The 26487-nt window shown below is 44.6% G+C and overlaps 3 protein-coding genes across 5 annotated transcripts; 2 read left to right on the top strand and 1 right to left on the bottom strand.

The window, feature by feature from the left end:
- Positions 1 to 3017: 3017 nt before the first annotated feature.
- Positions 3018 to 4782, bottom strand: cryba1a (crystallin, beta A1a; the record flags this gene model as incomplete). The annotated part of the gene is made up of 5 exons (XM_080006548.1): positions 3018 to 3165; positions 3676 to 3818; positions 4073 to 4214; positions 4473 to 4591; positions 4744 to 4782. 5 exons carry the CDS (start codon positions 4780 to 4782, stop codon positions 3018 to 3020), a joined length of 591 nt encoding a protein of 196 aa, XP_079862674.1.
- A 3833-nt stretch (positions 4783 to 8615) lies between these two features.
- crybb1l3 (crystallin, beta B1, like 3) lies at positions 8616 to 9993 on the top strand (the record flags this gene model as incomplete). Its single annotated transcript, XM_080007095.1, has 5 exons — positions 8616 to 8681; positions 8788 to 8906; positions 9010 to 9142; positions 9332 to 9474; positions 9825 to 9993. 5 exons carry the CDS (start codon positions 8616 to 8618, stop codon positions 9991 to 9993), a joined length of 630 nt encoding a protein of 209 aa, XP_079863221.1.
- A 2432-nt stretch (positions 9994 to 12425) lies between these two features.
- unc119a1 (unc-119 lipid binding chaperone a1) lies at positions 12426 to 25497 on the top strand (the record flags this gene model as incomplete). Of its 3 annotated transcripts, none has more annotated exons than XM_080007185.1 (5): positions 12426 to 12552; positions 22293 to 22410; positions 23493 to 23579; positions 24702 to 24874; positions 25069 to 25497. In XM_080007185.1, the coding sequence occupies 5 exons, from the start codon at positions 12435 to 12437 to the stop codon at positions 25179 to 25181; spliced, it is 609 nt and encodes a 202-aa protein (XP_079863311.1). In that variant the 3' UTR covers positions 25182 to 25497. The 3 variants fall into 3 exon arrangements, with proteins under 3 accessions (XP_079863311.1, XP_079863310.1, XP_079863309.1); XM_080007184.1 differs by having other exon boundaries at positions 12435 to 12552; positions 23496 to 23579; XM_080007183.1 differs by having other exon boundaries at positions 12435 to 12552; positions 22293 to 22406; positions 23486 to 23579.
- Between the last annotated feature and the right edge of the window lie 990 nt (positions 25498 to 26487).

Raw genomic sequence — 26487 nt, forward strand, 5'->3', positions numbered from 1 at the left:
GCCGCCGGGCAGCCCTGGCCTCGTCGCTTTAACTTCCCCCTTCCCTCTCCGGGGGCCGGGGCGGGTCCGCGGCGTCAGCGGCCACGGGGCGGGGCCTGCTTAAGGTAGCGCGAGCACATTTACTTTTAAGAAAAGTAAATATAAAATAATAACAATGATTATAACTATCACGATAAAAAAAAATGAAAAATCATGATAATAATCATAATAATACATATATGATTCCCCGAAGATGACAAAAAAAACCTTTTACGATATAATTGAAATATGTAAATATATAAATATATTAAAAATATATATATTTCAATTTTTCTTTTGCATTACAGATAACAACGTACAGTATAACAGCAAAGGCATAACAGTCGCTCCCGGTTAAGTGAATCATTTGCTTCTAAATCGATTATATATATATATATATATATATATATATTGCACCGTGCTCCGGCGGGTTATCTCCCAAATAGGAGCCTTTCTGTGTGGAGTTTGCATGTTCTCCCCGTGCTCACATGGGGTTTCCTCCACCTCACGTCAGTAAGGACCCCCACCAAAAACATGCACCCATCATCGTCTGACCAGCGATGGACAATTATCACCTGGTCCCCGGGCGCGTCCACGTATGCTGCCCACTGCTCCTGGCTGTGCCCCCGGAGGAAGGACAAGCCAGGATGGGTCAAATGCAGAGGAACCATTTCACCGGCCACCATCAAAAAGCATGTGCATGTGTGTGTGTGTGTGTGTGTGTGTGTGTGTGCAAGCATGTGTTGTAGTGTGGTGTGTTGCGTGACGAATAAAGACTGTTTCTTTTCTTCTTCTTCTTCTATATTGTAGGCGGACTACCGTGACATGGAAACAAGTATTATTTATGAGGTAACATTAACAAAAATAATAAATATAGCTGCGGGCAACAATGCACGGGGTTCAGCTTAGTCGCAGCAATTGCACCAATGGAAACAATGGGATCAATTGAAGACAAAATCAAGACAAAACTGCCATTGAAGGAATCCAGGGAAAGATTATTATTTTTTTTTTTCCTCTACATAAAGCAGTGTAGGAGTCACGCACGAATGGAAAAAAGACACCATAGCGCCCCCTAATGGACGATTCCTCCCACATTTGACGGAGTAATTGTAGGTACGTGTACATTGGTGCATATGAGCAAATTCTGGGCTCATCTGCATTAAATTTGATGCAGATCAGCCATCGGTTACCCCGTGTAATTGATGCTGCAATTTGACTGGCTACAGGCAAGCATTTTGTCCGTTTGGACCAAATGTATAGGCAGAGTTATGAAAAAACCCCTTTGGACTAAATAAAAAATGGCGGAAAAACATGATGCAAATAGGCGCCGAATGAAATTTCGGGATTGAAAGTTCTAAGATTGCTATGGCACCACCTATTGACCATACTACACCACATTTTTCACAGTGCCTTAGAGTCATACCCTGCACATGTCTATCAAATTGTATGATTGTAGCGCAATGCATTGATGAGTTATGGCAGATTATCTAAAATAGACCCCACCCAGGGTTAGGGTTAGGGTTAGGGTTAGGGTTAGGTTTTTGTGAAATTTTAAAATTAATTGTGGCCAATCTATGGAGCCTAGAAAATGTCCATTGGATAAATTGTATTCAGTGCAGTCCGGACATGCTGCCGTCCAATTTTGGTGAACACTCGACCAAATCTGTAGGAGGAGTTAGAAAAGAACCCACTTTTGGACAAATTTAAAAGTGGCTGAAAATCTATCATGGTGCAAATGTGCGGGGCCATGCGGCATGACCCAAGGAATCCACAGATGCAAGAATTTTACCAGCGGTTCATAAGTTATTAAACAAAATGTAAAAGTGGTCATTTTAGCACCACCATCTGTGCCGTTGAATCCCATATTTTTTTTGTGTTTCCTGGTTTGGGAACCTATCTTTAATTGTCGGTGTCTGTGGATATTACGGTTTCTGAGCGCCAGGCACCTTCAGCGGAGAAGAACCAAAACAAGGGGTTCCCGCGTTATGTGCTGGACCCCTACTAACTGATGACTTTTTTTTGTAATATATAAAATAAAGATTGTGTGTATATAGAGGGAATCCACATATTGTGCAATGCATAGTATTATACCGTAATTTTCCTTCAGAGAATGTATTACAAAATATTTTGACTACTTTTATACCATGTGTATGAGTTATATCATGTGTATGAGTGCACTTCATAACTAGATAATGTATTTTGGATATATTTTCTGGGATAATTATTGTTATAATCTTTATGACATAAAAAGTGTTTAGTAGGCTTAATATTCTTTCATATATTGCAAACATATCATAAATTATATAAATACTTTAAATATGATGATTCATATTATATTGATTTCAACCATATGCCTGTGTCATCTGAATATTGCTTTTGAAAACGGAATTTCTTGCGTTCTTCTTGCCTAGGAAACATATGTTCATCTCACAGAAATGGTGAAGAAAACTAGAATGGCAATACTGTATATGTGATCTCCATACATAGACAACAAATGTCCACTGGGGTTCCCTTTTTCCATAAATCCATCCGTTACTAAAAAAAACCACACATGACTTCAGAGCAGGTTAGTATCAGACACTTGGTTTGTTTTTTATTTCATGTTGCACATTCCCTCTTTATGGATGACTGCTGCCACACTAGTGTGATGAGGAGCAACAGGCCTGAGTCACATCACCGCCCTATTGCCACCACCAGAGGCCATTCTTCTTCCTCCTCCTCTTCTCTCCTCTAAAGGGCATCCGTGATTCTACCGCATTATTTCTCTCTGGCCGTCAAACTCTCATGAGTTGTTTTAAGTTGGTTTTTTTTGGCAACAGAACAAAACAAAACTGATATGAACATCTTTGAGGTGGAGCACCAGGAGCATCAGTTCCTTGGATGTCTGACACAAGTGGCCAAGGCTGAGAATGATGGGTGGGATGGAGGGAGGAAGAGGAGGAGGAGGAAGGTCGGGAGGTGAAGAAAGGGAGAGGGAGGGAAAGGGGGTGTTGCGGCTCTCACTGCTGGATCCGGCGCAGGGACTGCACCTGGAAGGTCTGAGCATGGGAGCCCCACTCCCTGTAGTGTTTGTACTCGCCGCCGTGACGGTCGCACTCCATGATGTACTGGTAACCACGGTAACCAGGGAACTGGTAGCACACCCACCTGGATGGAATGCAACGGTGTTTACAGTACAAGTATACCACATTCAGTTCTAATGTAGGGAGTACTCAATTATTTAATTATTGGGTCTTGAAAATTATCTGGACTGCATACTTTAAAGTGGTAATTCGTAAGAGTTTTCTTAAAAAATATCATATTTGACATTCACCCCATATTTATTATCTGGCACTTTATAAGAAACAGCCATTCACTGTACCATCTTAGAGTGAACATATTGGTAAACTGAGATGTTTCCATTTAAAAAATTTTTTGTTGTACTATAATCCACCAAGCACAGACTATTTTATGGATCACCACTTTAAGTTAAATAAACTAGCGACCAGTAAGACAAGGAATTTATTTTTCTTAATCATAACTAGTATTTCAGAAAAAGCAGCTTTTGCTGTCTTTTTTCGAGTGGTTGCGATGCATTACAACCATTTCCTGTTCAATCTATGGATCCTCAATTTAGCCCTATGAGATGCCTTTCAACTATAACCGGATGATACTCACGCTCCGCTCTGGACCTGCATGGAGCCGATCTCATTGTTGCCCCAGCCCATGGCCTGCAGAGAGGGGTAGTCGTCGTTCATCTCCCACTGCCGCCCAATGAAGTTTTCCCTCTCAAACACCACTATCTTGGACTCCTTATGGTTCTGGAGAGACAGATGCACACAGGGGGAAAAAAAATCATCTCCTGCGACAATTCCCACATTTTAAACACAGAACAGAAATAATGCAAATCGAGTTGTTGAAAGTATCCAATAGCGAAGTTTTCTTCTTCTTTTTATTTGTTTGGGTGGGCGATCCCATCCTGTCTTACCTCTGCACATTTTCAAACGGCATATCTTCTGGAAACAAAGAGCCAGAAAAGGAGGAAAGTGTAGAACTTGATGCAAAAAAAACTCACTGCAGAGCAGACGGGGCGGAAGGACATCATCCTCTCGATGTGGTAGGCGTTGCTGCCGCTCCATGACTCCCAGCGAGGGTACTCTCCCCTCTCCAACACAAACTGCTGCCCGCAAAAGCTGGAGTGCTCATAACCTACCCAGCTGCACCCACAGGCAAACAAATTTACATATGGAAATGAAAAGAATATTAGTGGATAATAAATAAAAGAAGAAAAAAAACATTGGACGGACTGCGTACCCTTTTTTCCATCACTGTGGCTCCTAATGATAATGTAACCCAACCACCATCTTTAATTCCTACTGAAGTAAGCCTGCATTCCAATATAAGTACATTGTCGTGTATTGTGTTTTCACGCTTCGGAGGGTGGGGTAGTCTGGAGAGGTCGGAGCACAACTTACGCTCCACACTCCACCTTCAAGGAGCGGATGTTGTCCATGCCGCACTCCATGATGTTCTGACAGGAGGCGGTGAACTCCATGCGCTTCCCCTGGAAACTCTCCTGGTCGTAGACTGTGATCTAGAGAACGCACACACGTAAAGTTGGCACCGCCTGCATGCCAGTCATTGGCGTAATCAAGCCCTCCAACACATTTCGAAACACCGTATGATATTTAAGTTGTTAAAACGTCCACTGCGAGCTGGTGGAACATCATGTCATGTGAAACTCACTTTCCATGGTCCCATTGGGTTGGGATTAGTCAAAGCCATGATATTTTGACTCTTGGTGCTGACTTGTGCTCTGCAGTGGAGAGAATGGAATCACAACACTTGTTATTTTCACGTACATCAGCCAGTCACCTTCCTCAACTCTCATCTGTTACCACTAGACCATGTTCAAATGCAAATGCAAGTATGATATAACCCCGTATAAACTGAATCCTCATTTTAGCGAAGGGATTGATAATGCAATAAGATTTTACCTCAAATGCATTCAACGACTACTCAACAACATTGTCATAAGTATTTCATTAGATTAATATACTGCTCACCAATACAAAATCATGAAAAATAAATAATGCTGTGATGAATAACTGATGACATTAAATCAACATTAAATTCACTAAGCATCAATTTGCATCCTACATCTATAATGCATTTTTGCTATTATACCGAGGTAAAATATTGAGTCATGTCAGTACTGTAATCCCTCCAGAGGTGTCAGTATATCCAGACACAGTCACGTGTAACTGCCCCCTATACATTAAATACCAGACTCAGCGAAAACTACAAAGACGAGTGACAAAAATTTAAAGTGTCAACGGTCTGCGCAAGGCTATAGGCTGAACGGTGTGAGATGGAGGGCTTACCTGAATTGCCCTAAAGAATAGCCGTGCAGTGCTCACAGAGGGGTCTCCACAAAAACGATGTCCTGACCAGACAGACAACAGGCGTATTTATACATGCTGGTGCTGAACACCTACTGGGCCTGTGGGCCGGGAAAGGAGTCAGCACATTACTGGGACACCCATTGTTCAGAAATGAGCCGCCGGGCTTTGGGTTGCAGTTGCGGGAATGGGCAGAGGGCATGGTGCCCAGTGCCGATTGGGCCAGCCCCAGGTCTGGCTCAGCCTAGGTCTGAAAACATCTTAACTCAGAACAGCCCACCTATGGACCGTCCACGCCAATGCACCGTGTCCAAAAAAACAGGAAAGTAAAGAAAAACATTCAAATCAAACTTAACTCCACAGGCTAAAGGATGAGATACGCGGCGCCACATGTTGTGTCCTCTTGAGAAAACCCGTAAATTGTGTGTACGTTTGAAGGAGCCGATACTCACAGAGCCCTCTGGAGACTTCTCTGTACTGTGTCCCCTAATCTGCGTAGGCTAACCTGAACTGACCCCTCTCCTCTTCTTTTCATCTTTTCACAAACTGAACATGTAACCCTAATGCGCTCAGTCATGCACGCGGACACGCCACAACAACCATAACACAAACGCCTGATCCCGCCTACCTACAGAGAAAGATCTATAGAGATACGGACACAGGCAGCCATTCAGCCGTTTACAGCTCAGAGCGGTACAATGATGCTCCCACACAAAGTCAAAATCGGCTCAATACAGAGAACGTGGGTTTTCGAATCTCGCCTTTTCACACAAAACCTCTATTTTTTTTTTTTGATGCTGCGTGACCTCGAGCGGTAAAATGTTTTGGGATTTTTGCGGGGAAAATGTGAAATTCGAGGTTCAAACGCTTTCCAATTTCAATCAGTTTTGAATATCAGGTCAAGTCACCGAATCATCATTATTTCACCATGTTCTCAGCAAACATCATTTGAAGCCATTACAAAACGATTGTGTACGTATTATACATATACATGTTATGAACTCAAACACGCTCTGATACCATTTTAAAACATTCAAGACCTTCAGCCTTTCTATTGCCCAATGAAAAAGAATTGCAACCTGATCTTTTTTACATTTGTTAGTACTTATTATTATTATTATATTGCATAATTCCACTGCATTTTATTTAATTTATTTTTACTGTTTTTATTATTTTATTACTCTATTATATTTTTTGATTATTTTTTTAGTTTAATAATCATTAGAAACCTTTATTTAATATTTTTATACTTTATTGTAACTCAGGTCTTGAAAATGAGATATTGTTCTCCATGAGATTTTACCAAAATAAATAAAGGTTACACATTAAGATACATTTAGATATAGACATAAAATATAAAAAATTGAAAATATATTTTTTAAATATATAAATATATAAACATATATAACATATAGTTGTGCACCTAATCAAGTGTGATGAGTGCGCACCTAGTTCTGTTAATTGACCAAGAGAGTCGTTTGAATTGAAATTCATTGTCTTCATTGACAAAGACTAATGTCTCTATGTTGATGAATGTCAACAGAGAGACGTGAGATTGCAAATGAGATTAAAAAATATAGTGAAGAAAAAATGACTTCCAGGGTCCATAATTAACAATTGCCTCCCATATATTCGATGTAAAATGAAATACATAGGTAAATGAGATCTCCTAGAAGAACTTCTGCATTTATATGTGCGTACATGTGCGACAATGCCTCGAAACATATGTGTGCGTTTCTGCTTGTACACATATATGGATTCATTTATCGTGCAGTGTGTGTGTGTGTGTGTGTGTGTGTGTGTGCGTGTGCGTGTGCGTGTGCGTGTGCGTGTGCGTGTGTGTGTGTGTGTGTGTGTGTCAACAAATGAGTATGTGTTTGAAAAGAGTTCAGTTCAGCACCATAACAGGAACAAATGTCTACCACATGCTTACTGCACAATAGAGAGGTGGCCGCTGGCTCCTGAGGTCAGCACATTACACACACACGGATCAAAGGCTTTGGCCCGGCTGAGGGAGAGAGGGAGAAAGAAAGAGAGAATGGCTTGTGTGATAGAGAAGAAAACAGAGACACCGTGTGGAAATGGAGATTGAAAAGAAAGTATACGAGACAGGGAAGAATGTGAGAGAAGGAAATGGCCCGTGCTATGGTCAAGTTGTTTCTATTATGGAGTGGGAAATTGGTTGTGCTCATCCGTGTGTGTGTGTGTGTGTGTGTGTGTGTGTGTGTGTGTGTGTGTGTGTGTGTGTGTGTGTGTGTGTGTGTGTGTGTGTGTGTGTGTGTGTGTGTGTGTGAGCTTTCTGCTGATGACAGTGACTGTCCCCGGTGCCGGACAACAAAACAGGCTGCTGTGTCGGCACTACTGGTCAACGGATAAGCGCCGTGACCCCTGACACCCCCCACCCCCCACCCCCATACATGAACCCTCAGCCAATGAGAGAAGAGTTTCCATGGACCTATAGGACTTGACTGGATGTGAATGTATATATATATCCCCCATCGGAAGGCCTGTTTCCATCACTTTTCTACTAGGTCGTTCGCTTTCAACCCATACTGGTCAGTAAGTCTCAGCTCTTTTAGGCTTTCTAAATGAAAATTTTCTTTAGGACGAAAGGGGAATTATCGTAGTTCTGCTGTCTGCCTACACCTTGGACCGACAGCACTAAACCAAGGACCGGCGCTGTCCTTGAACTTGATCATGAATTTTTGGACAGGGTAGTTGGAATATTGACTTTAAATGCAAAGGGTTCAGCTTTTGTTTGGGCGACAGGAGGATGCACGTACAGCACTTGTCTTTGAGTTAAGCGATGGAACGTGGAAGTCTTTTTTTTTTTTATGTGCAAAGGAGTCGTATTTTGGAATATGACTGTTTGAAGTAAAGCAAACAAATAGATTCAAACTTTAATCAAGCTTATTTCAGGGCGCAACTAATTACGCACCGGTCAAATTGAATTCTGATCAAACATTAAAAGAGGACACTACGGTGTCGGCATGGCAATTGATAGGAGACTTCACACCGATACCAATTTCCTGATACTATCCAGTTTGTAAATGAGCTTTCCTGGTCGATCCTACTCTAAATGTGCTTTGGTGTTGGTTTTGCGCCATCAGGGCTGAATAATTATTCCTGCTTATTGGTCCACAGCGGTAAAAAAAACAACAACAACAACAACAACCATATCTTCCTCTCCATCTTTTTCTCCGTCTAGATTTGATCATGTCTCATTCAGGCGCTCAGGGCAGCATCGGCAGCCACTCTGCCGTGGGGCTGCGCACTTCCAAGGTGGGCTCTCCGCTTTTCAGTTTAGTCGACCTCCAAAAAAAATCTTGACTTCAGAGCTAAATTGGACCGGGAAATCATTTTGCTTCGGCCTGTCACTTCCCTGCAGATGCACCTCTACGAGTTTGAGAACTTCCAGGGCCGCAGGATGGAGCTGAGCGGCGAGTGCCGTAACCTGTGCGAGAAGGGCTTCGACAGAATCGGCTCCCTCAGGGTGGAGTGCGGACCGTGAGTGGCTTAAACCGTCACCAAACACCCTTATGCCAACCAGAGTGGAAATCTGTTTGCGTTACAATTCTATTTGTATTTCTATCCATCCATCCCCTTTCAGGTGGGTGGGTTTTGAGCAGCAGAACCTGACCGGCGAGATGTTCATGCTGGAGAAGGGAGAGTATCCCCGCTGGGACACCTGGTCCAACAGCTACAGGTGTGACCGCCTCATGTCCGTCAGGCCCGTCCGCATGGTAGGTTGAAGGGACGGTGGCTCCGTCCTCGATCTCGTTGACTCTTCCCATGTTTCCATCGCCGTTTAGTCCATTTACATCAGCACCGCTCATCCGCCATAAAAGAAACCAACCTACCATGGAAACATCTTCTAAATGATCGGCAGTGCGGTAACTCAGTCACTAAACCAAAGAATGTGCATCCCGTAGGACCCCCAAGACCACAAGATTTGCCTGTATGAGTGCATGAACTTCGAGGGCCGTAAGATGGAGGTGTGCGATGAGGATATTCCCAGCCTGTGGTCTTATGGCTTCCAGGATCGCGTGGCCAGTATTCAGGTCACCGGTGGAACGTAAGTAGTGACTGCTAGTTGTGTATTAGTGATTTGGACTTTCTTTCCCAGAATCAATGTCATAATACTGGTAATGCTTACTGTTTTATATACTATACGATGCTATATGTTTTATGCCATGTATGATATTGTAATAATAATAGTAGCATTTAGAAACTTTTTACCAGGTTCTGATTTGATCTTTTCTATCTATTCTGTAGACAATGTGAGATAGTGAGCCATTTCTCATTTCATTTTACATCTAAAGAATACGATGAACTGCTTAGTTGACAAATGAACAGGTGAGTTTAACTGAGTAGAGCAAAGCGAGGGACAAAAGACCAAACCCCTCCGTGTGTCTTCTCACACAGCTGGGTGGGCTACCAGTACCCTGGTTACCGTGGCTACCAGTACGTGTTTGAGATGGGACCTTTCAAGCACTGGAACGAGTGGGGAGCCCACCACCCCCAGATCCAGTCCATCCGCAGGGTGAGGGACATGCAGACACACCGCAGGGGGTGCTTCGAGATGACCGCCTAGAGGGACGACCGCTCGTAGGGTACCAGGAGAGAGGAGCAAGGCTCGGGCTCGCCATGGTGCTAACCGTCCCCCTGGAGGAAACTCTGAGGGGATGAGGTGCTCTGTAAAAAAAAAAAAAAGAAAGAAAAAAAAAAAAAGACTTTTTCGAGTAACTGAGTAACATTGGTAAAAGTGAAAGCAAAGCTCTCTGCTTGGAGACCTCATACAATTATAGCATGATTTATTGCATCTACGAGAGGGGAATTATCTGGGATTAGCAGATGTAATAGGAACTGATCCGTTTGTGTTAAATAGCTTGTTTCAATTTCACTCCCGCAAACCTTTGAAGCCTTTATACATCTGCTTACTTACATGTTGCTAGCTATATCAAATGATGCCCATAAGCCTGTTTACAATATTGCTCTCCTTCTCTAGGCTCAGACTTTAGAGTGTAAGGGATAGACACTTCAGTCACTTCGCACACAACACTACCACAGACAGCTCTCATCCCTCCTCAAGCCCTGCAGTGAGCTTGCCATGCAAAGGGGGGCAGTATACCTTAATGTTCTGTCCACCAGCATGCAGAACCTCTAACATCTACCAAGTGATGCTGTCCTCTCGGGGTCGCTTACGACTCTCGGGTGAGCTTATGACCCAGGGAGGATGAAGCTGGCTGTGCACGGTAGTGTTCCACAGATGTTTTGATCTTTTGGTTAACCTCATCCACCTCATTGATGAGGCTGTCCACAAGGTTCATATTTTACACTTTCTCAGGGATGCTGGCATCTGGAAAGAACATTTCCACTGGAGGAAAAAAAATAAATAAGAAGAAGAAATAAAGATGTTTTAAATCTCAAAGCTGGTTGATTTCATTTCTTTCTGTCATGATGGTGGGGAGTGAATGGGGTCGGAGCGTGGACGACTGTGTTCTTCTGCTTAAGAAATGGTTATCACATTTCATAACATTATTAAAAATTAAATATTATAAAAGTATTAACAATATAATATCACAACAATATATCAATATACAACATGTGTAATATATTATCATATTTAATAATCATAACCACAATAGTATTATAATTGCAATAATAAAAACAAAACATAATATTTTACGCCATAATGGAACGCAGCTTTGTTGCAACCTAATTAGAATCTGTTAATTGAGCATATTTCAAATATTGCCTTACCATTGAATGCAAGTTAATATTGCAGGGTGTTGCATAAAGCATTAATAGAAACCTATACAACTGCTAGTAATAATAATAATAATAATAATAATAATAATAATAATAATAATAATAATAATAATAATAATAATAGTAATAATAATAATAATAATAATAATAATAATAACTTTGACTTTAACATAAAATAAAATAAAAGATACTGATGTATACATTGATCAGCCACAACATTAAAACCACTGATAGGTGCAGTGAATAACATTGCTCATCTCATTCCAATGGCACCTGTCAAGGGGTGGGATATATTAGGCACCAAGTGAACAGTCAGTTCTTGAAGTGGATGTGCTGGAAGCAGGAAAAATGGGCAAGTGTAAGGATCTGAGCCACCTTGACAAGGACCAAATTGTGATGGCTAGACGACTGGGTCAGAGCATCTCCAAAACGGCAGGTCTTGTTCTTGGTATGCAGTGGTGAGCACCTACCAAAAGTGGTCCAAGGAAGGACAACCGGTGAACGGGACAGGCTCATAGGCGCCCATGGGTTCATTGAATCTCGTGGGGAGTGAAGTCTAGCCCGTCTGGTCCGATCCCACAGAAGAGCTACTGAAGCATAATTTGCAGAGTGTCCATGCTGACCCCTGTCCACCGCTGAAAGCTCCTACAATGGGCATGTGAGCATCAGAACTGGACCCTGGAGCAATGGAAGAAGGTGTCCTGCTCTGATGAATCATGTTTTCTTCTACATCATGTGGAGGGACGGGGTTCGGGTCCGATCCCATCGAGCATCCGTGGGATGTGCTGGAACAACAAGCCTGCGGGGCCCCACCTCACAACGTCCAGGACTTAAAGGATCTGCGGCTAACGTCTTGGTTCTTGGTGCCAGATACCACAGGACACCTTCAGAGGTCTCGTGGAGTCCATGCCTCCACGGGTCAGAGCTGTTTTGGCGGCACGAGTGGGAGCCACACAACATAAGTGGTTATTAGCGGTGGTTTTAATGTTGTGGCTGATCTGTACTTACACCTGGCGTGGTCCATTCCAGTCCGAACCGGGCGGTGTGTCTTGGAGTCAGGGAGGCTGAGGGGCTGATTTGTTGTTATCTTTAGCAGCCCGGAGTGGGAGGAGGCTCTGGGAATGATCTATTCCTGGAGCGGCTCAGTGTGTGTATTAACAGCAGCAGCTCAGCTCGCAGCGCCGCCGCTCGGACCCGCAGACACGGACAGTTCCGGAGAAGCTCGTTCCACTCAGCGTTTCCGCCTCCGAGCCGCGAGCAGACATGAAAGTGAAGCAGGGCTGCAACTCAGCGGAGACCGGGGTCAGGACGGAGGAGGAGCTGCTCAGAAATTCGGCCATAACGCCCGACGACGTGCTGGGGCTGCAGAAGATCACCCAAAGTAAGTGGGGAGAACTCTACGCGATGTGCTGCGGCTCGGAGGGGAGTTTAAAAAGCCCCGCGGTGAGGCTGGGAACGGGCTTCTCCTACCGCCCGTCGCCGTTGTTGGCAAACCGGTACCACGGACAGCGACGCGGGAGAGGGATTCGTCGGGGGTGTCAAACATACGGCCCGCGGCCCGGATTGGGACCCGCGGACGGGTCCAACCAATCCCGTTCATTTAAAAAAAAAGAAAAAAAGAAATGCAATTCGTCAATCGAAACACTTGACGTGAGAGCAGCTTGGGGGGGGGGGTGATGATAAAAGAAAAAAAAATAACAATTTCACATTCACGATTCCAACTTTATCAGCCCGACGGAACGTGGAAGTGAGGTGCGCGGAAAGTGGAACAAAAAGTCATCTGGTCAGCATGAAGCAGCAACCCCAAATGAGTGTGACACCCCTGGTCAGGAGAGGCAACTCAACCGGTGCACGACCTGTTAGTATAACAGACAATAGGGAAAGCACAGAGGGAATCAGTGTGTGTGTGTGTGTGTGTGTGTGTGTGTGTGTGTGTGTGTGTGTGTGTGTGTGTGTGTGTGCGTGCGTGCGTGCGTGCGTGTGCGTGTGTCGCACAGGGGTGGCAGAAAGATAAGAGAGGTGGCTGGATGACGATTCAAATCACCCAGCCGAGTTAATATCGTCAAACACGTGCCTCGTGTGAAGCGCCGTGGGTTTGTCAGATGGAAAACCAATTAGCGAAGGCCCCTATCAAAATATGCCGAGGACTCGCTCTGTTTGACGGAGTGTAATGGGAGCTGGTGTCGGCCCGGGTGTTTGTTTGAAGGCCTGTAATTGAACCTTTTCCCGGCTTCATTTGAAAGGCTGTCCAGTTCAGGTGGATCTAAGTGAGAGCCCCGAAGGGAACTCAGTTATTACGCCCTGTGGCCGGACAAATATATTACAGTAAACAAGGCCCGTGCAGTCTGCAGGAACAGCTTCATGTTCAAATTTGTAAGGGTTTAATTGGTAAAAATTTGAAATGTAATTTGGTGTCGTGTGTGTGTGTGTGTGTGTGTGCGTGCGTGTGTGTGTGTGTGTGTGTGTGTTTAGAACAAGTGTGGATATACAGTGTGGTGGCTTTGAATGTCAAAATGCTCCTCATTAATTCTTAATCGAGGTGCAGTTTACTATTGAAGTTGAAATCAATTTGTGTGTAATGTTAGACGTGCGTCAATCAATAAATAATACATCACATTTCCCACATGTATCATCAGTTTATCATCATCATTTATTTCAGTTGGATGGCACATTCTACACGGCCAATAGATTAATTCCCATTGAGGTCAATGAAATGCAGTGAGGTTTTTGACAACAAAACAAACAACAAAATGTGTGCCCTGGTGAAGGACAAAATAAATGTCCCCATAGGCAGGAAGCTGGGATGGCAGGCCAGCAAACGGCTCGGATCCAGTTTGTTTGGAAACGTCTCAGCGGGGAAGGCAGCACCAGGGCTGCAGCAGGGAGATATTACACGCGTGACGTCACAGCGCAGAGTAATCTCTGCTCTCCGCTGACATGTAATCTGGATAATGTCAGAGTGCTCGACTTGTGGCATTTCCTATTGCCGGTGATACGCCACTTAATTAATGCACGTCGATCGCTAGAAAAATGACATTGTTCAATTTTAATCTGAGATTTGGAGTCCATGCACAGTGTGAGCCCTTCGTTTATTAGCTCCGCCGCAGAATGCAGGTCCCGATAGCTAATATAGAGTAGATGATTGGTGATTATAGAGAGCGTGATGATTGAAAGTGGCTTACACATTTCAGAACTTTCCAGCATTAACCTTTATTTAGGTTTACGTTAGAGACGGGATTAAAAAGAAAAATATCAAAATATTGATATCTGGATGCCATTGTGTTCTGTGTAAAATACACAAAATCACAGATAAATTAATAGTCTATCACACTATCAAAGCTTTCAGTTATGTATATGTCCACAAAAAGACTAAAGAAATAAAATAAATGGCTGGTTATAAATGGTTGATACTTGATATTATGTTGTTACCATAGTGCTTTGGGGATGAACTGAATCCAGCCTGACACCGTGGCTTAGACTTGAAAAGTTGAAAAGTTGAACAGTTACTTTGTCTCACTGTCACACCAAAGAGATAATTTCATATCTTATGGAGCCAGCGGAGAAACATTTTTGGAAGCTTATACGGCTTACGGTACGCTGAGACTGTGATTTCAGGGGATATGAAGGGATCTTTACCGCTCAGAGGAAACCTCAGAAATCCCAAATAAATGAAAATGTAAGAAGTTTCACTCTCGATATAGGTTTTTGTTATCTGAAACCGGACGACATAACAATTCTCACTCCCAAACGCTTGAGTCAGCAGATATTCATACGGAATTGTAGAAAAATATATTTTAACAACATTAGTTTCCTATTTCTGCTTGATTTCACCCTCGGTGATCATTTTGCTTTCTGAAAAGACATTATTACAGATAGCATTTGTCCTACTTTAATATAACAGCACTTTAATACTAGTGGTCCTAAGGAAATACCGTTACAAACACTAACATAATAAACATTTAAGCGATCACATCTTCAAACCATTTCTAAGTACAAATCATGATAAAGTTAATTTGTAGAGCTGTGTTGAATATAAACTGCCACTATCCTGACACAGTTGATTGAACATTTTGACACTTTTCAGGGTCCCACGTGGCAAAAGCATGAACTAAACCTTTACTATTTTAACTGTATTTACAGCCGGTGACGAGGTCCTCTTGTTCTTAGTCTTCCCGTTGTGTTATTCTGGAGACCGTATCATAGCACCCCGCTGACAGATCGTGTTTAGTTTGAAACTTCGAGTCGGTTCATCGGTGACCTCAATTCCGAATTCCGCACTTTGTGCTGGAATGACAGAGCATGATGCTCATGATGACGCAGGGTATGGGGATGTCTCTCCTAATGTGGTTTAGCTGTGTGTGTGTGTGTGTGTGTGTGTGTGTGTGTGTGTGTGTGTGTGTGCGTGCGTGCGTGTGTGTTCAAAGCTTTTCTCTGAACAATAAGACCATCCAACCAAGGCGACAAAAGGTCAAACATCCAGAGTAACGTGTCACACTGTCACACTGTGGCCTCCTGGTGAGGGTGTGTGAGTTACCAGATGTGAAGTTCACACAGCCCAACAGAACGAAAAGGAGCATTTTGAACTTCGCTGCCGCCGTTCGTTATGTCTCAAGAACAAACTCGCATGTGACAAATAATCTCTTGAACTTGAACTTGAACTTTAACATCAGCGCAGGGCACGATGTAAATGGAGCCTCCGAGCTTCTCAGCTTCACAATGTTGGTAAGAGACTGGGCCACGGTGCCACTCTGTGGGTCATGCAAATTTAAAGTGTCGTACACTATATAGCGCGGGGGGATACGATATCACAATGGGGGTTTTTTGTCAAATACCTTAATATTGATAATTTTAACATTTTTTTAGGAAGGACCGTCGATGTAGAGGTGTTGATCAGAACAGCGAGAACAGTCTACAGGGTTCAGAGAATCTCATTACTTTACTGTGACGCAGCCTTGAAGACAGCGGACGTCAAGATGTCATCTGGTCTCATCACACAATATCAATGTGCCGGCGGACGGATTGCGGCGTCGCCTTACATCCGCACAGTGCCGTCAGAGCCGCAGCATCGCACTCACGGTCGACTCACCCCATCCTCAGTAAAGATTATCGAGAGCGAGGAGGAGCGAGTAATGGAACTTCTCCTTGCGACAACGCAGGGAACGCTCTGTCCTCGGGGAGCACCGGCGACCGGGGCGCCGGAGAACGTCTCTGAACAGACGTGGGGAGGGAAGCTCATCGCCCGTTCAACCTTTGCATGAACCCTGTTTTTCGCCGGTCGCCCACAGGCGCGAGATGTGAACAGGCAGATCGAGCGCTCAGGGACGCCACTGTAACCTCGCATTCAGGTGTGCGCGGGGAAAAGGCACTGACGCTGCAGACGCGCGCCTGCCTCAACAAACACAAACAAAATGTACCCACACATCTCCTGGACTTTTTTTTTTTTTCCCCTCCGGTAATTTGGTGACAGTGGAGTCAAATTGAAAGAATCCGAAGCCGAGAAATTCCAGGCTAATCTCAGAGATTAAGGGGCTATAAACGGCAGCCTGCTTAGTCTTTATGAATACAACATGGAACCTCGTGTCGGACTGGCTCACTCTTTAGTAACACATTCATTATTATTATTATTATTATTATTATTATTATTATTATTATTACTGTCATCATTATTATTCTGGTCATTATAATTATTATTGTCAGTATTATTATTATTATTATTATTATTATTATTATTAGTGTCCTTATTATTATTGTTATTATTATTATTATTATTATTATTATTGCACATAGTATTATTGAATAGTTGGTTCTTATCTTGCTTATCTTGAATTTGTCTTCAATCTTCTTGGAAGATATTCAGCCTCGGTAATGCATGAATAATCAGCAACCGTATCGCAAATCGAAGGGCTGTAAATTATAAATGGAGTGGCTGCGAGGGTACTGGCTTTACACATATAAATTGAATGCAGATTCCAATACCTGTGGCGCCCGTGAGGGGTGTGACGTGTTTTCCTGTTGAGAAGAGGAAGAAGGAGTGTCGTGCATATCTGTGGCATCACGCATCGCTTCACATCACAACCAAGTCAATGAGCAACACAACACACCGCTGGTATTGAACCTGGAAACGCGATGCTGTGAGTTGTTGCTGCACCTTGTTTATGCAATAAAAAACACCAACCTATCTGCAAAACTATCACAAGGATGGTTGCTAGGTGACGTGTGGAAGGAAGTGAAGTGCAGTGCTTGGTGTAGGGCCTGTGTCTGTGTGTGTGTGTGTGTGTGTGTGTGTGTGTGTGTGTGTGTGCGTGCGTGCGTGCGTGCGTGCGTGCCCACGCGTTTGCGTACTTGTGCAGAAGTGTGCACATGAGCAATTGAAAGAAAGGAAAGCAAAGAAAAGAAAATAAAACCCCAAAAAAACAAAGAGGAGCCTTCCGCAGCGTCTTTCGCCGTGGCGCGTCCCAGACACACATCCCAAACACTGCTTCCCTCTAAAGAAAACACAGATTGATACAAGATCTGGCGAGTGCGGAACCACGTCGCCATCCGTCAACGCAGAGCAGCTCTTTGAACCTCTTACAGGCCGATACATAGAAATAAAGACGTTGTGTCACTCGTGCAGATTTATGTGTTTCCTTTTTGACACCAAACAGTGGGTTGTGGTTGGGGAGACATAACGTTTTTTGGCCGGAGCAGCGGCTCAAACGTGCAGATTTTGGGGGAGATAAGTGTGTTGAATCTCTTGCGTCCATTTCGCATCAGTCAACTTTTAAGACCTGTAATATGAGCATTTCAGTCACAACAAGCGACGGAAGCGCACGTGGTATAAATGACCGGGGAGGAGTGGTGACGGTTTCGGCTCTTTTCCGAGAGACGGCTCTTGGCGACTTCGCTCGGTAAAAAAGCCGAGCCGATTTATCGAAACGTTACAGTCGGTTGGCGAGCAATGGAAACAGAGGACTTCCACTGGTGAATGACGAACGAGTTAGAAGTTTTGTTTTTTTGTTCCGTCGGGTCATGAATGGACAGAAACGTGAACAGAAAACCCTTCATTTCGACACCCTGTCAGCACCCACCGCTCGCAATGAGAGCAGATTTTACCATCAGTGTGTGATATTGGCACTGCACGAGCCCTACAACGAAACAAGGTATATGCACATATGCATCTCATGAACGAAAACATACAATCGTGGAGCTACATGTGATTCATTAATTTACATATTTCACTGTTGAAGGGCGAGGGAGAGAGAGAGAGATAGAGAGGGAGAGAGAGACGGGGGTTCTGGAAACAAGCAGCTCTCTAATCCTTCGTGCGTGATTGCAGGTGATTCTCTCCTTTGCGACTGCAATCTAAAAACAATTATTTGCAGCGATTACATACACACACACACACACACACACACACACACACACACACTCTCGCTGGTTGTGAACCAATCAGGCCTCTCAGATCATCCGGCAGCAGTCTGATCAATCAAATAAATAAATCCAGTGAGGCTGCGTTTACTGGCCACGCTCCCACGCTGAGGACCAACCTGCCTGATAAGCAAATTATTCTGTGTTTTGGACCTTTATTGCCTGCTTTAGAACATGTAGTCATCTAGTACAGTGGTCTATATATGAATCTATTAATGTAATCATTTATATTAATGTGATACAGAAATGCATGCCCTGGTATGAAATCATCACCATCAATTAAACATCAATACTATCATTTGGAGAAATTATACCACACTGGCAAACAAAGAAGAAAAAAAGAAGACAAATTGTATTAAATTGCTGTTAGTGCCACTATCTAATATATTGCCAAAATCCTTCATTTGATTAAGCGTAGTTTGACAGCCTTAACTGGCTTAGCCAAATCATTGTCTGGAATAGTCGGCCCGTCGTTTGTTGTTCCCGCCGCGCTGACATGACGGTAGCGTTGATAATTCAATTTTGTTCTCGTGAGGAACTGCTGGCGAGTCCCCGACTATGCGTCATGGTAACATCTCACTCGGAGCGGATAAGCCCGACACATCAAGCGAACCGGCGCGAGGAGGCCCCGCCATTCAAACTCCGGCGCGCTAAACCCTCTTAGTTCAGAAGGCAGGAGAGAAAGAGCTGGCGCCGGTGAGTCAGAGCAGCTTACACGGAAAGCTGTCAAGCGGCGGCGCGGCGCACATGTGACGCAGCCCCAGCCAGGGAGCGAGTCCCTCTGCCTCCGAGCCCACCTTAAAAATCGAACCGGCGGCGCACTTCACATCCAAATATGTGACGCAGAAAGACGCGGCAGATGAGGATGTAGCCAGCACGCACCGCAGAGGGACGCAGTGCACCTGGTACTTGGAGCTGCAGATGCGCATGGACGTCCTCCACTTCCACACATACACACACACACACACACACACTGGTGGTGTGTGTGTGTGTGTGGTGATAAGTCATTTGGCCATGTGGGTCTGTGTCTCTGCCCTAATTAGGAAACGGAAATATCGCTGATGCTCGAAATGGATTATTAATGAAGTTTGAGTTACAGTTTGTGTGTTTATGTGCTTGAATGTGACAGGAAAAACGTTGGATTTAGAAAAGGTAAAAACACTAAAAAACAAGGATGCATGCATGTGAAGTGGGCGTAACCCATCCGCATGGTGTCGTCACAATGCTTTTCAGCATTTAGGAATGTTGCGCCATGCTGGGAGAGGAATGGAAAATAAGTTTGATTAGGCTTTATTAGGCTTAGTACGTGTGTTTTTCTGAATGGACAGATTCCCCCCCAACAGATTTCATCACTATTTGTGTTGATGGCAGTTTAATCTGCTGTACTACTTTGGGCATTTATCTCTCCCTCTGTGGACGCATCTCTAAAAGGTATCGCCCGAGAAAAACGAGAAAAAAATACACAAATCATTCTACGGTTGTTTTTACAGAAAATAAGGCTTTGGTAAGAATTTTTAAAAAAGAAGGTTAGAATCAATACAAAAAAAAAAAAAAGAATCAATCAATATCAAAACTATTTGAGGTGAAGAAGGGGCTTGGACGGGGACACGGGCTCCATTTCTGTTTAATTTGCGCTTTCTCATTTGTAACTTATTCTTTATTTGCATAACAGTTGACTTCAATGAACCTCATGAAGACGGCCGGTGCTGCGAGACTCCAGACTTGAATACTTTACACGCACAAATCCACACACACTAAAATACACACACACACACATTCAAGCGTACATGCACACGCACACTCACATACACACACACACACACACACACACAGTCTATATATATCCCCTAGAGATTGGCTAAAGCCTGTTTGGGCCATCTGCTTCCTAACCCTTGGAAAGGTAGAGAATGTGTAAGTATGCAAGATTTGTGTGTGTGTGTGTGTGTGTGTGTGTGTGTGTGTGTGTGTGTGTGTGTGTGTGTGTGTGTGTGTGTGTGTGTGTGTGTGTGTGTGTGTGTGTGTGTGTGTGTGTGTGTGTGTGTGTGTTGTGTGTACCGCATGTGTGAACAGGTTCGTTAGCTTATGAATGTCGCCTTGCTCTAAAATCTGGTAACTTTGAACTTTTCAGAGATAAGATTGCCCCCTATCGCCATTATGTAATGTCGGTAAATATGTTCAAACCATGCCACATTTTTTGTCCCTTGTATGTTACCCACACGGCTCATCACACAATAATATTCTGGTTTGGTGTGTGTGCGCGTGCGTGTGCGTGCGTGCGTGCGTGTGCGTGTGTGTGTGTGTGTGTGTGTGTGTGTGTGTGTGTGTGTGTGTGTGTGTGTGTATCTCTGTATGTCTCTAGGTCTTTCAATCAGTCCACGTGATGCTAAAACAATATAAGCCTCTTAGTTTCTAATCCAGCACCATAGGGAGGGAAGCGTCATACACACACACACACACACACACACACACACACACACACACACACACACACAGACACACAGAAGCACGCACATGCACACACACACACAGACACATATGCACCTGCACACACTCTAAAACATCACCACAATGCTCAGCCCCGGTCCCCTCAGCTCGGGGTCTTCCACCAATAGGATCTTGTTTTCTTAATCTCTCAGCTCTTACAAATGTCATTGTTAATTCAAACCCGCGGCGTCTGCAAAATGAAGAACCGGCCCCGTTCTTTACACCACTTTTTTGTCCAAATCCAAGCAAAGTATGATAAAAAAAAAAAAAAAAAGAAGAGGGAAGTAATAGTAACAGCGTCTTCTGTACTCATATATTGTGCCGCCCGCCTGCCCGCCGCCCCTCGCCCCCCGGTGACGTTCGGACCATTGCCACAGCGTCAGATGGGCAGCGTCTGCGCCTCCATCGGAGCGGCCAAGGTGTCCGGGGAGTGCTCTTAATGTCAGTGTCACATCTTGGCAAGAGATCTGCCGAGTAAAAATAGCTTTCCTAGCCTCACCGCAAGGTCACGCTGGTGTCTGAAGGGTGATGAGAGGAAAACGCCGAATATGAGTCGCGTTGACACGACGATGCTGAAATGGGAAAACTAGCAACAGATGTGATAGCGCCGTGGTCGGCGTTTTTTAAGAAGTCGGAAGTCTAGCTGAATGCCCTGCAATTTAAAGCCATTCCTCTAGTCAATATATCTATTTTAAGCAGCGCCGTGTAAGGCTCTCTAGCTGTTTACGCGGTGAGTAAATAACCTTCAACTGCAGTAAATGTATAAAGGTATCTACAGCAAGAAGGTCCTGGGTTCGATTCCCGCCTGGGGCGCTGTTGGCACCGTGCTCCGGCGGGTTATCTTCCAAAAAACAGGAGCCTTTCTGTGTGGAGTTTGCATGTTCTCCCCGTGCTCACATGGGGTTTCCTCCACCTCACGTCAGTAAGGACCCCCACCAAAAACATGCACCCATCATCGTCTGACCAGCGATGGACACTTATCACCTGGTCCCCGGGCGCGTCCACGTACGCTGCCCACTGCTCCTGGCTGTGCCCCCGGAGGAAGGACAAGCCAGGATGGGTCAAATGCAGAGGAACCATTTCACCGGCCACCATCAAGCATGTGCATGTGTGTGTGTGTGCAAGCATGTGTTGTGGAGTGTCGTGTGACGATTAAAGACTGTTTCTTCTTCTTTTCTAGCAGTTATCCGAAAATATTATTCATTTTTTATTTTTATTTTTTTTTAGATTACCTTTGCTCCCCGGAAGAGAACGTCCACATGATCGACTTCACCAGGTTCAAGATCAGAGACATGGAGACCGGCACCGTCCTGTTTGAGATCACTAAACCACCGGCACCAGGTCGGTGCCCACTGACTCAGCGGGTGATAACATGTCATAGATTTGCGAGACGTGTTAAAAACTTCACGAAATGACAGAGTGTGTCAACATTTCCTCATGGCGAAAATGCTTGACGGAAAATAAATGTTGTTTTTTTTGAGTGCGATATTCTTTATTTTTCAAGCCCCGGTAATGTTAGGGTATGAAATATTAATATTCTATAATAAAACACGCTGGGGTGCACCTGGTGTCATCCATTTTAACAAACGCTTTCAAATTTTTTTCTGCTCGGCAGACATCCAGACCGAGAAGTTATTTTTCTCGCTATGGCACACGCCGGATGATTTAAAGGACGGTTTGCAACCCGGGGCTTTTATTAAAATGTTGGTTCCCATCATTTATAACCGTTCAGAGCACAACCTCTGAGAAAAGAACCCAACTACTGAGAAACTTGCCACTCTGCTTAGCTTCTCACTGTGCTTGAATACAGTCCAATTGGGCAAAGATTTTCAAGTTGAACCTCCATTTGGGAAACAGTAACTTTAACTGTCTTATGGTCCTATTCTGCTTCCAGAATTGGTCCTTTGGCACTTTGTTCAGGTCATCAGGATTTGGAATCCTCTGGATATCTGCTCCTGAGGATGTAATACTGTAGCGATAACAGTATTACTGGTAGGCAGAAGGAAGCGACGCAGTTTCCTGTTTCGAGTGTCGTTCACTGATAAAGCCAAAAAAGGTGACTTGCAAAAGTGCAAAAGTGTCATTGAAAAAAAAAAAACCTCGAGAAAAAAAACGATAAAATGCCTTTTTTTTTTTTTTTTTTTTTATATAAAAAGCGGATTTAACTTTTTTTTTTTTAAGGGCTTAGACATTTGCCCCATTGCACTGCACTTAAGCACAGTGAGAAGATGCAGCAGAGTGGTAGGTTTCTCAACAGTAAAGCGTTTAGCGAGGTTCTGATTTAAAAATGACGGCAAACAACAATTTCAGGAGACCAGGCTTGAAAAAAAACAAAAAAAACGGCGTCGTGTTAAGAATGCAGCCGGTCATTGAAAGTTCTCAAAAGTTGGTGCTGTGCGTCTCCCCTCTCCCCCCCGCAGCGGGCAGCAGGAAGGACTGCGACCCGAACGCCGGCCGATTTGTCCGATACCAGTTCACACCGGCTTTCCTGCAGCTACGGCAGGTTGGAGCCACGTAAGTGACCGAAATGCAGGGTCTAGCGATGGCACCGGCATCGAAAAGGAATGTGTGTCTGTTTAGTGGATGGGGAAAGTGGGCGGCAGACAGATGGGCGGATGAATGGATGAATGACAGAGCATCCACCCATCCATCCGTCATCCGTTCATCAACGCATCCACCCATCCACCCTCGAAACAGTTTGCGGCCTCTGAACCGGCCAATCTGCACGCGCTTTGGAGGATCTCTGGAGGAGCGTGCAGCCGAAATGGAAGCAGGCAGCACGCCGATGAAACAACGGATCAGATAAAGAGGTGGACAGAGACGGTGGAATGGAGTGACGGAGAACAAAATGGAGATTGGTTAAAAGCGAGAGAAGGAAAGGAGAAACTACGAGAGAGAGAGAGAGAGAGAGAGAGAGAGTGGGGGGGGGGGTGGTATCCCGATGCCTCGGAAAAATTTGTGTGGAGGCGAGACGGTGGCCGCGCGGTCCTGCTGCTCCGACGGGAGACAGATGTAGAGGAGGCGTAAAAGCTATTTCTGGAGAGCGGGGTGTGGGTGTGGGTGCATGTGTGTGTGTGTGTGTCTCTGCATGACTTCACGTGTGTTTGTATGTGGGCATCACTGTGGCAGGATGGACGGCTGATGGCTGGTGGGATAGAATATATGTATGTAGACCCACTGTCCACCTGCTCAAGTCAAAATAAGTCAGATGCAGAATAATGACGATGATGATGATGATGATGATGATGATGATGATGATGATGATGATGATGATGATGATGATGATCATCATCATCATCATCATCAATGCATTCCTTCTCTGTCATGTCCACCAACAAGTTAAAGGTTTGGCTTGGCAACCAGAGTCCGTCACAACTACTTCTCTCAGGCTTTTGCCTCAGATTCGGTTTCATCAACTGTACTTATCAATAGTCTCACAATCATAATCACGATGCTGTTTTTTTTTTTTTTTTTAATCCAAATCAAAATGCTCAAAAACAACATTTTGTCTCAACCAAATGCCAATTCTTGCCAACTGAAGCGAGGTCCGTGTGCAACTCTGTTCGAGAAGCACGTGGCTCCCGAACCGGAATCCTCAAACCCCCAAAAAAAGCAAACGCTTTGTTGTCCGGACAGGGTGGAGTTCACCGTGGGAGACACACCGATCAACAACTTCCGCATGATCGAGAGACACTACTTCCGCGAGCAGCTGCTCAAGAGCTTCGACTTCGAGTTCGGCTTCTGCATGCCCAGCAGCAAGAACACGTGCGAGCACATCTACGAGTTCCCGCCACTGTCCGAGGAAATCAGTGAGTATGGAGAGACGGAAGGAGCCTCAATTTCATAGGCTTGATAGGATTCTGGGACCGCGCAGATGTCCCCCTGAAACCTTGTGAAGGACCCTTTGGGGGTTCCCCGGACCCCGCACTGAGAACCATTGGTCCTTATTATGTTACCTGCGTATAAACCGATTTGCTTTGTTTGTCCTTTTCCCGTCCGTCAGTGAGCGAGATGATCCTGCGCCCGTACGAGACGCAGTCGGACAGCTTCTACTTCGTGGACAACAAGCTGGTGATGCACAACAAGGCAGACTACTCCTACAGCGGCGGGCCGTAAGGACGCCCGTCCTCCCTCGCCTCCGCCCTCCTCCTCCTCCTCCTCCTCCTCCTCCCTCCTCCTCCTCCTCCTCTACTCAACTTCACCATCGACCCCGCCCCCTATAGGGACCAGAGGGAGACAGGCGCAATGTTGGCAGCACGCTCCTACGCGTCAGAAGGCCACTTCCATGTATTATTTAGCCGTCTGGCCGGTCAACCCCTCCCGTTGGCTGACTTGGCTCCACAGTATTAGTTAGTTTGCCTTAGCGTGCGTCCGCCCACGTCACGCTTGCAGACAAACGCACATGCAGGTTCGGATGCATTCCCACTCCGCTTTGCCCTCTTTGTTGCTTTTTACCTGTGATAAGACCAAGGGTCAAAACTCCTTCGGCGTCCCGGACGGCGGCGGGAGGCCCCAGCGGACTGGCGCGAAACGACTCACGAATCTCACGTCTTTTATGCGCCGACGGAAAAATCCCCAAACGTTCCACATCCATCGCATTTCTAGTAGCGTTAGGTCTGAGCGGGAGTCTAGGACTGCGACGTAGATCTGCGGTCGGGGAGGGGAGGGGTAGATCGACCTCCCGAAAACACCGTAGGTACTTTGTGAATGTGTCCTCGATTCATCAGCCCCACTTAGGATACAATGTCAATAGAGCTTTCGGGAAAGTCAGACGACCAGTTCATAGCCCAAGATCAAAATCCGCTGCGTGTTTTGATATCCAGTACACACTCGGTAGTACTAAAGACCTGTATAGTATATTTATATGATGTTGATTGATACAATTTTTGAAATGTGTAAAGTTTAAAGAGCTCAAATTCCATCACTGCAATAAATCTGTGATTTTATTTTATTTATTTTTATTTTTTTATTTTTCAGAAGACTTTGTGCCTCTTTTCGGCGACGACAAAATAGACTGGAAAAAAAAAAAGGCAGTTTGTGAAAATACTTTGCAATGGGTTGAGCAAAGAAGAACGGAAGGAACGACACCGTCGGTTCAGCAAGGGACCGCAGGCGTGTGTTTCCCTCTTCAGTTCTCCGAGTTTTTGGTCGTGAAACGGGAAAGGATTCATTCCTCTACGACGACGTAAACGTCGTCGATGATTCGAAGTTTCAAAAATAATTATTGCACAATTGTTACCAAAACAAAGGTCTAGAAATATCACTTCACTTTATTCAGGGAATTATTTGGGATTATCTTTTTCTTATCTCACAAAGAAATTAAAGTCAATTGGCAATTAATCCTGCTTAACTGTAATTAATTAAACAGGGTTGACATTATTCCATCCACCAGCCGTTCCACACTGAAGTCAATTGAGTATAT

The sequence above is a fragment of the Zeus faber genome (assembly GCF_960531495.2).
Source record: "Zeus faber genome assembly, chromosome: 9".
Classification (NCBI taxonomy): Eukaryota; Metazoa; Chordata; class Actinopteri; order Zeiformes; family Zeidae; genus Zeus; species Zeus faber.